Source organism: Podarcis melisellensis, assembly GCF_964234715.1.
Source record: "Podarcis melisellensis genome assembly, chromosome: 16".
Taxonomy (NCBI): Eukaryota; Metazoa; Chordata; class Lepidosauria; order Squamata; family Lacertidae; genus Podarcis; species Podarcis melisellensis.
Window position 1 is genome coordinate 23,699,640 of NC_138533.1, and position 10,118 is coordinate 23,709,757.

General features: G+C 50.9%; 1 protein-coding gene across 1 annotated transcript in view; it reads right to left on the reverse strand.

Annotated features, from left to right (window-relative positions):
* EMID1 (EMI domain containing 1) overlaps nt 1-9,893 on the reverse strand; it is a 73,583-nt gene extending 63,690 nt beyond the window's left edge. The window contains exons 1-2 of the mRNA XM_081892639.1: nt 9,094-9,893; nt 8,235-8,308 (exon numbers count right to left, since the gene is read on the reverse strand). Of these exons, the coding sequence (XP_081748765.1) occupies nt 8,235-8,308; nt 9,094-9,150 (131 nt within the window). The 5' untranslated portion in view covers nt 9,151-9,893. The remainder of the gene's footprint in view (nt 1-8,234; nt 8,309-9,093) is intronic.
* Between the last annotated feature and the right edge of the window lie 225 nt (nt 9,894-10,118).

The following is a 10,118-nucleotide window of genomic DNA, read 5'->3' on the forward strand; positions in this document are numbered from 1 at the left end:
ATGCCATTCTCTTGAGACAGAAGCCCCTGGTTTGTTTTTCAGGGTTCCTAAGCACCTCCTTGGTGTTCTTCCCACGCCTCTCCTCCAGAAGGACCCTAGGAGCCCACCCTCATTGGCTGGCTCACTTCCTTTCACTCTGATTGGCTCCCATCAGCACAAAGGGGAAGCAGACGACTTCTTAGTGGCTAGAAAACTCCCTTTTTGTGCTGATTGGGTGGTTCTAAGATGCTGGAGGCAAGATCTCTGCTGGGACGCTGCAGCTGCAGAAATAGTAAGGGGTCTTTGACTCCACCCCCCATAAGCCTGGACCACTTCACCAGTGTTCCTCTTGCAGTAAATCGGTGGGAGCTGGCAGAAGGCAGTTTCACATGGGAGCACACTACCCAAAAGGAGATGAGGGTCAAATGGCAAATCACATCAAATGCATCATCTGTATGGTTTTTAAAGAGATTGTAAAATAGAAACACTACTGACAAAATTAGGACTTTGGAGCCCAGTTAATATTTGCTTCCCACACCACAGCCTTGAGAAAAATTGCCCCTCCTGGGACCAATAGCAGCTCGGGTGGGGGGGGGAGATTTTTGGTGAGAACACAGTGGGTGGAAAGAGTTAAAGCCCCCTCTGTGCCCCATTCCTGAACTTGAACTTTTTAGGCTTATAGAAAAGGCAAGAAGGAGGTGACACGACAGAAATGTATAAAATTACGGAGAAAGTGGATTAAGAAAAAAATTGCTCCTTTTTGCATAAAACTAGAATTCGTGGAAGTCCAACAAAGCTGAATGTTGGGAAAGACAGGACAGAAAAAAAGAAAGGACTTCTTCACACAGTGCATTGTTAATCTGTGGAACTCACTCCCACAGGAGGCAGTGGCAGCTACCAACTTGAACGGCTTCAAAAAGTGAGTTAGACAAGTTCCCAGAAGATAAGGTATTTTGTTTCCCTCTGACCTTTCCCTAGTCAACGTGGTCAACGGTGACGATGAAGTTGTAGCCCGATGCCATAGCAATAGCCATATACTGCCATTTCAGTGGGTCTACCCTGAGTAGGGCTAACACTGGGTGCAGCAACCCTCTATTGCTTTTGCTGCAATCCCTCTGGAAAAGCTTTCCCTGAGTTGTTGAGCTTTCTGAAATTCACCACTTAAAACAACAACCCACAGGTTTTTTGCAAATGTTGGCTTGACACTTTGCTGACTCACCCCAAGCCAAATTTATAAGGGTCTGTCTCTTCCCCTACACACTAGTTCAGCCCCAAATCGCGCATTCCTCCACCTTTTACACAACCCCAGAGGCTCAAGCCAGCATCCCAGCAGAAGCTTCATTGTGTTGCAGCCTCACGGATGGAGCAAGATCAAAGGAACCTCAAGCAACTTCTGTCATTCCACACAGCATGAGAGGCAAGGATTCGGCTGCCCAGCAACCACTGCTCCTCACAGTCCTTCAACCAGAAGAGACCACCTACAGACAGGGCTCTATTCATTCCCAAAAGGAGGGGAGCCAGTCTCAGGCCTGCCTACATCACTGAAATGCATGCTGCACTCTGCATATAGGGAAGGCATGGCAAAAGACAGGTCCCTTCCAACTCTAGGATTCTATGGCAGCTGAAAGGAGGGGAGGCTATCATGATCAAGGTGTCTCCCCTGCCAAGTAAGGAAGGAATAACCTTGGGAAGTGAAAGGATAAGAAAGAGGGATTTACCGTATATCTGGATGCTAGGATAGAGATGACAAGAAAAACAGGAAAGCAGGAAGACACAGTGAGAGGTAAAAGAGGTGCTGTGGGATTGGTGGAAGTCAATGTTTGTTTTTCTTTTTAGTGTTTATATTATTAACCTGTAAGATATGGATTTGTTTTTTGTTTTTTGAATGTCGGTTTTTGTGTTTTGTGTGGTGACAGCAGCCGCGAAATTAAAAGACACCTGCTCCTTGGGAGAAAAGCAATGACAAACCTAGACAGAATCTTAAAAAGCAGAGACATCACCTTGCCAACAAAGGTCCGTATAGTTAAAGCCATGGTTTTCCCAGTAGTGATGTATGGAAGTGAGAGCTGGACCATAAAGAAGGCTGATCGCCGAAGAATGGATGCTTTTGAATTATGGTGCTGGAGGAGACTCTTGAGAGTCCCATGGACTGCAAGAAGATCACACCTATCCATTCTTAAGGAAATCAACCCTGAGTGCTCACTGGAAGGACAGATCCTGAAGCTGAGGCTCCAAGACTTTGGCCACCTCACGAGAAGAGAAGACTCCCTGGAAAAGACCCTGATGTTGGGAAAGATGGAGGGCACAAGGAGAAGGGGACAACAGAGGAGGAGATGGTTGGATAGTGTTCTCGAAGCTACCAGCATGAGTTTGACCAAACTGCGGGAGGCAGTGGAAGACAGGAGTGCCTGGCATGCTCTGGTCCATGGGGTCATGAAGAGTTGGACATGACTAAATGACTAAACAACAACAAAATTTTTCGATATTTTTCATGTTGTTGTCGTTGTGTGGAAAATACTAATAAAATTTATATTAAAAAAAAAGAAAGAAAGGAGAGGAGTGGAGACCTGATGGAGCAGGCCTGCCACAAGCAGAACTAATGGAGTGAGGCTGCCAGACTCTGACCCCTGTGTGCCTTCTCAGTCTGCTGTCCAAGGGCTCAATGAGGACAGGAAACTTACTAAGTCGCTCTGATACTTTTTTGAGGGGCGGAGTCTCACAGGGGTCAAGGTGCTTACTATTAAAGGCCGACACAGCCCCATCTCTTGAGCACACACTTGCCCAGGGACTGGTTCCAGTCTGGGGTTGATTAAGGGGGACAGACAACGACAACTCCCCTACTTCTGACATTCCTGTCACATTCCTCCTCAGCATCACGCCAGCCCCATGGCCACCACCTACCTCCTGGAACAAAGCCATGCAACACCCTCGCCACTGCCCGCCCCCAGAGCCCATCACAAAAGCCTCTTTATGCCTTGCCTTCCCCCTGTCAATCAGGCCTCTTCTGGTCCTGATGCTGCAGGCTTGCGGGTGGGTGGGTGGCTGGCCAACAACCACTCACCCCAGAGCAGCTGGAAGGGGTTGTCCCTCGCGCTCGTGGAATGTGAACACTCAGCATCAGGACCGCTCCTGTGGCCAAGATCCCAGCCCGCCAAGAGGGACGGGCGCCAGTGGCCAAGTGGAGTTAATGAGTAGATCTCCCTGATCTTCTGTTCCCTCCCTTCGCCCCCCCCCCAAAAAAAATTGGGCCCACCGCAAGAAGCGCTCTGCGGCTGTCTCGATTCCGCTCTCCAGCTGCAAGACCTCCCTAGACACGGTTCCCATGACGCCTGGGAGGCAGGCTGCCTGGTCTAGGGAGGAACGTCATCTGGCCAGCATTGCCGCTGGCTGAAAGGGATGCTCTCCCTTAAGGCGGGGCTGGGAGAAAGAATGTATAGACCCAAGAAGGACCCTGCTGGGTCAGGCCAATGACCCATCTAGTCCAGCATCCTGGTCTCACAGTGGCCAACCAGACGCCTGTGGGAAACCCGCAAGCGGGATTCGAACACAAGAGTCCTCTCCCCCTCCTGCGGTTTCCAGCAACTCGTACTCAGAAGCATTGCTGCCTCCGACTGGCAGGAGTGCTAGAAACTCAGATATGTAAGCTAGGCACCAAATGGCTCCTTAAGCCAGGATTGCAGTCGCCCTCTGCCTGGTTCTCTGTAACTTTGCTTCTTGCAGTGAGGGAACCGCCAAAAGGCCCTTGGAGCTGGACCTCGGTATCTGGGCTGAACGATGGAGGTGGAGACACTCGTTTAGGTATACTGGACTGCTGCCATTTAGGACTTTAAAAGTCAGCACCAGCACTTTGAATTGTGTTCGGAAATGCACTGAGAGCCAATGAATATCCTTTAGGATCAGTGTTACATGGTCCCAGCGGCCACTGCCAGTCACCAGTCTAGCTGCCGCATTCTGGGCAGTTTCTGGGTCACCTGCATTCTGTAGTTTCTGGGTCACCTTCAAAGGTAGCCCTATGTAGAGCATTGCAGTAGTTCAAGTGGCAGATAACCAGATCATGCACCACTCTGGTGAGACAGTATGCGGACAGGAAGGGTATCAGCGAGTGTACCAGGTGGAGCTGGTAGACGGCTGCCCTGGACACAAAACTGACCTGCGCCTCCATGGACAGCTGTGAGTCCAAAACACGACTTTTTGGCTCCTGAAATGCATTCTGATTGTGCGGATAAAATGTGATGGGTAGAATTCTACAGGATGTGTTGCTAGTACGTGGAAACAGTCAAGATCCAAGGATTCCCTGGCATGCACCTGCAGATGGTGGGGGCGTCAGGTGCCATCCTGGAGCCCGGGCATCTTCACTTGGTCGCAAGTGGCCAGTAGCCAGGTGCAAAATGTGCCTGGCACCTGGGTAATTTCAAACACTGGCTAGTAGCCACCAGAGCAGACAACTTTTGTTCCTAGGATTCAGGGCAGGGGGGAGAGATGACTATTAAAGTGCCTTAAATGTATAGCATGGATATGACCTAAAAGCACATGCATGATGCAGCCTGTGCCATTTTATTTAATTGAAGTATTTCTATGTCACCGTTCATTTACAGAGGAAAAAATGGCACCAAAGCAAGTCACACCATAAAAAAATGTAATGCTCAGTAAAAAATCTAAGTCATCAGGAAAACCACCAAGGCATTCAGGGGAATGGCTGTAGCTCAGTGGCAGAGGATTTGCTTTGCAGAAGGTCCCAAGATCAATCCCCAGCATCTCCCCAGGATCGCAACGCTAGGAGGGCTCTCTGAAATCTAGCCTGTCTGAGCTAGACAGACCAATGGTCTGATTCAAATCATGTCAGAGTACAGTGGTACCTCGGGTTAAGTACTTAATTCATTCCGGAGGTCTGTTCTTAACCTGAAACTGTTCTTAATCTGAAGCACCACTCCTGCTGCCACCGCACCGCCAGAGCATGATTTCTGTTCTCATCCTGAAGCAAAGTTCTTAACCAGAAGCACTATTTCTGGGTTAGCAGTGTGTGTAACCTGAAGCGGATGTAACCCGAGGTACCACTGTATAACTTAGCAAGGATACACACAACCCATTTATCTGGCCCTGTCAAAGGCGACTATGAGGTGCGGCACTCATTTCACCTTCAGACTGAGGGAGCCGGTGTTTGTCCACAAGACAGCTTTCCGGGTCATGTGGTCAGCATGACTAAACCACTTCTGGTGCAAGGGGACACCGTGATGGAAACCAGAGTGCACGGAAACACCTTTTACCTTCCCGCCACAGTGATACCTATTTATCTACTTGCACTGGTGTGCTTTCGAACTGCTAGGAAGGCAGGAGCTGGGACACAGCAACAGGAGCTCACCCTGTCGACCTTCTGATTGGCAAGCCCAAGAGGCTCAGTGGTTTAGATCACAGGGTCCTTTACCTTTACCTAGCAGGGTTTCCACTCTCCCCCTCCATTTGATTGCAGTGTTTACTGAAGGCCAGAGCGGAACCCCCTTGAAACGCAGCAAGCAGAAATCAGCATATATGGCTGCAATCAGCTTGGCGGTTCAGAAAATTCAGTAGCCCGACCCCTGCATTGCCATCACAGGCAAGTGATGGCAACAGAGTGAGCCAGGATGCTCCACCCCCAACATTATCAGGGCAATGCCTATAATTAGCTGTGGTCATTCAAAGAGTAGGAAATGCTTCCTTTCCTGCCTTCACATTCTTTTCCCCCTCTCAACTTGGTGCAGCAGACTTAGTAGCAGGAGCCCAGAGCCTTTTATCAGTCTGGGGGCTGCATGCTGGGAATTGAGAGTGGGCAGAGCAACAGCTATAAATGTCTCCCTTTGTACACCAGGTTGGTTTCTAGTGCTACAGACTCTCTGTCCTCCACCCATCTGTCCAAGCAAGCAAGGAAGAATCATCATCAGGCTTCAAGGACACAGCCCAGCCAGGCAAAAACACTGGAGGAAGGTGAAAGGCAAGGCTAGGGAGATTCCCAGGGGCCAGATAAAGGGGAACAGAGGGCCACATTTGGTCCCTGGGCCTGAGGTCCCCAATTTCAGTGTTAGAGGCTGCCCAGGCTAGGAACGCCAGCGTGGTATAGTGGCTAGAGTGTTGGACTAAGACCCGGGAGACCAGGGTTCAATCCCCCGCTCAGCTTAGAAATTCACTGAGTGACCTAGGGCCAGTCACTGTCTCTCAGCCTAACCTACCTCACAGGGTTGTTGTGGGGAATAAACGAGGAGGGGGAGAACCATGTATGCTGTCTCAAGCTCCTTGGTGGGATATAAATGTGACAGATAAATAAACAAAGAGCAAATGACACCTGCATTTGGACATGGGCCACCCTTCCTTAACTCGCCTTGTTGTTCTCTGTCCATTGATGCAGGTGTCCTTTGCTTTATTTATTGCTAGCCAATGTTGCCAGCAAAATCTTTGGAAGGGCCCTTTCACCAAGACTTGCTACGCTAAAGTACGTGTCACAAATAAGGATGGCAGAGAAATTTGATCCGGTTCGCGTTTTGATGCAAGCCTACATAGCTTGTACAGTGGTACCTCAGGTTACATACGCTTCAGGTTACATACGCTTCAGGTTACAGACTCCGCTAACCCAGAAATAGTGCTTCAGGTTAAGAACTTTGCTTCAGGATGAGAACAGAAATTGTGCTCTGGCGGCGCGGCAGCAGCAGGAGGCCCCATTAGCTAAAGTGGTGATTCAGGTTAAGAACAGCTTCAGGTTAAGAACAAACCTCCGGAACGAATTAAGTACTTAACCCGAGGTACCACTGTACTTCCTGAGCTAATGTGGGAACCAAAACAACAGCTACCCTTTGCCATTTATACCTAAATTCAGTAGCTAGATTACCCTGCAAGACCTGCAATATAGGAGTGCTCTAAAACTATATTCAAAGTGGGGGTGGGGAGGTCCTATCATTTCACCATTCCTTAATTTCCTTCACTGCAAGTATAAAAGTTATGATAGCTTTTCTATGGTTATTAAAACATGCCTTCAGAACTAGCCCTAACTTCAAAGCTGACAAAGCACAATTAACTTATGGAATTCACTGCCACCAGACCCATTCATGGCCAGCAGCCCAGGTGGTTTTCAAAACCTCATGCAAATTCACATAGTGTGAACACATCCATTACTCTCTCCATCCTGGCTGGTTGGTATATCATAGAATTGCAGAGGTGGAAGGGGCTACGAGGGTCATTTAGTCCAACCCCCTTGCAATGCAGGAATCCTTTGCGCGACGTGGGGCTTGAACCCACAACCAGGAGATTAAGATTCTCCTACTCTGCTGATGGAGTTGAGCTTGCTTTTCTCCTCCTCCCTGCCCAGCCCTCTCTCTGAGTGTCCCCTGTTCTTTCTTATTCCATTTTTATTTCTTATGCTCTTTGTTCCCTCTATTCGCTGCCCTTCATCCGTCAGGGTGGCAACAACAGCTAAGACAATAAATATCAGTGAGGGAGGGTTGCAGTTCAATGGCAAAGCGGCCGCAGGTCCCACATTCATTCCGTCTGCAGATGTGGCAAGGAAAATATTCCCTGCCTGAAACCCTGGAGTGCTGCTGCCTGTCAGTGTGACCATCACTGATCTACAAGGGCCAATGACCCGTCTCGGTATTGAGGCAGCTTCTTGTATGTCTTGTTCATTAGCCACTCTGGAAACCTTTCTGAGGAAATAACATGACTGTGTGGCATAATGGCTAGAGGATCAGACGAGGACCCAGGAGAGACCAGTGTTCCAATACCCACTTGGACAGGAAGCTCACTGGGTCTCCTTGGACCAGTCACTGCCTCTCAGCCTAACCAACCTCACAGGGCTGTTGTGGAGGGTTACAGAAAGCTGCAAAGGGGCGTGCATACCACCATAGGTGCCAACTCCTTGGGACCCCGAGCACCCATGAAATTCCTCACGAAAGGGCCATGTACCCACAAATTTTGGTGCCAGGGCCATGCACATTGCATGACGCCCACAGCCCCAGGCACCCACAGTCACAGGGCCAAGCTGGCACTCCTGCACACCACTTTGAGCTCCTTGGAGGAAAAGTTGAACCTATGAATGCCATAAATACAATGGAGCTCCCCTGTGTAGGAGCAGTCTATCTGCAAAGAGATAAAGCATCAGGGCTTGCGAACTTCCCAGAGGCATCTGTCTTGCTAGGAAAGAAGGATGAATTAGATGGGCCTCGCCCAAGGAGCTCTGGGCATTAAAAAGCACAATCCGCATTAAACCCCCCGGAGTAACCACACGCCCGCCTTACCTCCGATTGGTGTACTGGAGCCCCGCGCGGTTCCAGGTGCAGCTGACCGGCGCCGGGAGTAAGCAGCAAAGCCACTTCCGGCCTGCCCAGGAGGTGGGGTTGCGGGCTTCACGCCCACCCCACATGAGCGGGGGCTGGTCCCAGCCCCCGCAAGAGCAGGGGAATCCCGGCCGGGCCAGCCCCCCCCAGCCAGCCATTCACTGGCTGTTTGGGGGGGCGTGGTTTGCCCTATTTAGAGCCGGCACGGAGGGGGCTCGCCCTCTTTTCGCCGGCTCGCCCTCACGTTTTCCCACCCTCCCTCCCTTTAAGTAGGCTTAGGTAGGTCTTTGACTTTGCTATGGACTTCGGTCTGTCGCCGCAAGGGGCATGGTAGGAATTTTTCCCAATTGGCAATTTCTGGCCTTTTGGTTTTTCGCCTACCTCGTAGCAACTCGTCACAACTTCTCGGCATTTGGCGGTAGGCATTGGTAAGAAGGGGTTAAGAGGATGTGTGGGGGGGGAGGAACGCCATCACCTCCCCCCAGCGAGCGAAGGGTGGTCCGTTAAAGGACCCCGGGGGGCGTGGCCCTGTCCGAAGCCTATGAAGGTGTGGGCCAAAGGCACGCCCCAGAGCGGTGACCCGGGGGAGCTCCTAGTCGACGTGCCTCACGGGAGTCTCCCCCGATATAAGGTTAACCCTTCCCCGTGTCTCCAGCAAATGGGCTGGAGCCGGATAGTCGTTAGGACCAATGCCTATGCCAATGCCTCTCATTCCTGAATTCAATAAAGTTGTGGCCTAATTCGCCCAATTAACCTTAAATTTGGTGTCTCGTGTCTTTATTTATCCTGGCGGGGGGCGGGAACTCGCCACGCAAATCCACAGCGCAGCTCGGAGGCAGCCCGGCCAGCGCCGCCGCCTTCTCCCGGCTGTCTCCATAAAGAGCCGCGGGGCAGCTGGAGAGCTGGCCAGTCCCCCTCCAGGCAACCGTGTTTCTGATGGCGGGGAGAAGGGGTGGAAAACCTCCCGAGCAAGCCGTGCGTCCTCCCCGACGCGCAAAAGGTTCCCCGGCTTAAGGAGCCCTCATTGAGACGCCCAGCCAAGGCAACCGCGGGAGAGGAAAAGTCCTCCGCTTGGCAAAGGAGAGAGAGAGAAACAGAGAAAGAGAGAGAGAGAGAGACACAGAGAGAGAGTATGGGTGGCTCCGTGCCAAGCCCAGCCGGAATAAATCCAGGGGTTTCAGCCAAAACAGAGCGAGGAGGGGAAAGAGCTCAGCTGCGCGCTGCTGCTGCTTACAAGCTGCAAACCCCAAATAAATAGAAGAAGGAATGAGATCTATCTTTTAAAAAAGAGAAAAGAAAAGCACGGGAGGAGAAAATGGCATTCAACTCCTTTCTCTCCGCAGCCAGCTAGGCTGCAGGAGGGCGCTGATCAGCTGCTGCGCGCGCGTGCAAAAGCGTGCAGGCTGCGCCGGATGGATCAAAAGAGCGCAAAAGTAGAAAAGGGCCTCCCCTTTCCTCCTCCCCCACATGCTGGAGGGCCCCGGCCGTGGGGAAGGGTAGCCTTCCAGGGGCTGGATTTCCAGCAGAGCCGGGGGGGGGGGGGGAGAGAGAACTTTGTCTAGCCTGAAACTCTTAACCCTTCCCACTTTTGGTTCAAGGTGCCTCCGTCTTATTTGCAAAACATATTATTTGCAAAATATCTTATTTGCAAAATATGTTGCATATCCAATGCAACATGTATCTATACATTTCACCTGCAGATCCCTCCCCTTTTCTCAAGCACCCCCCCACCTTCGACTAGATTAAGGATTTCAGAGAGAGAGAGAGAGAGAGAGAGAGAGAGAGAGAGAGAGAGAGAGAGAGAGGCGAGGCTTTTGCAAAGGGTCCCCTCCCTCCTCATTTGCC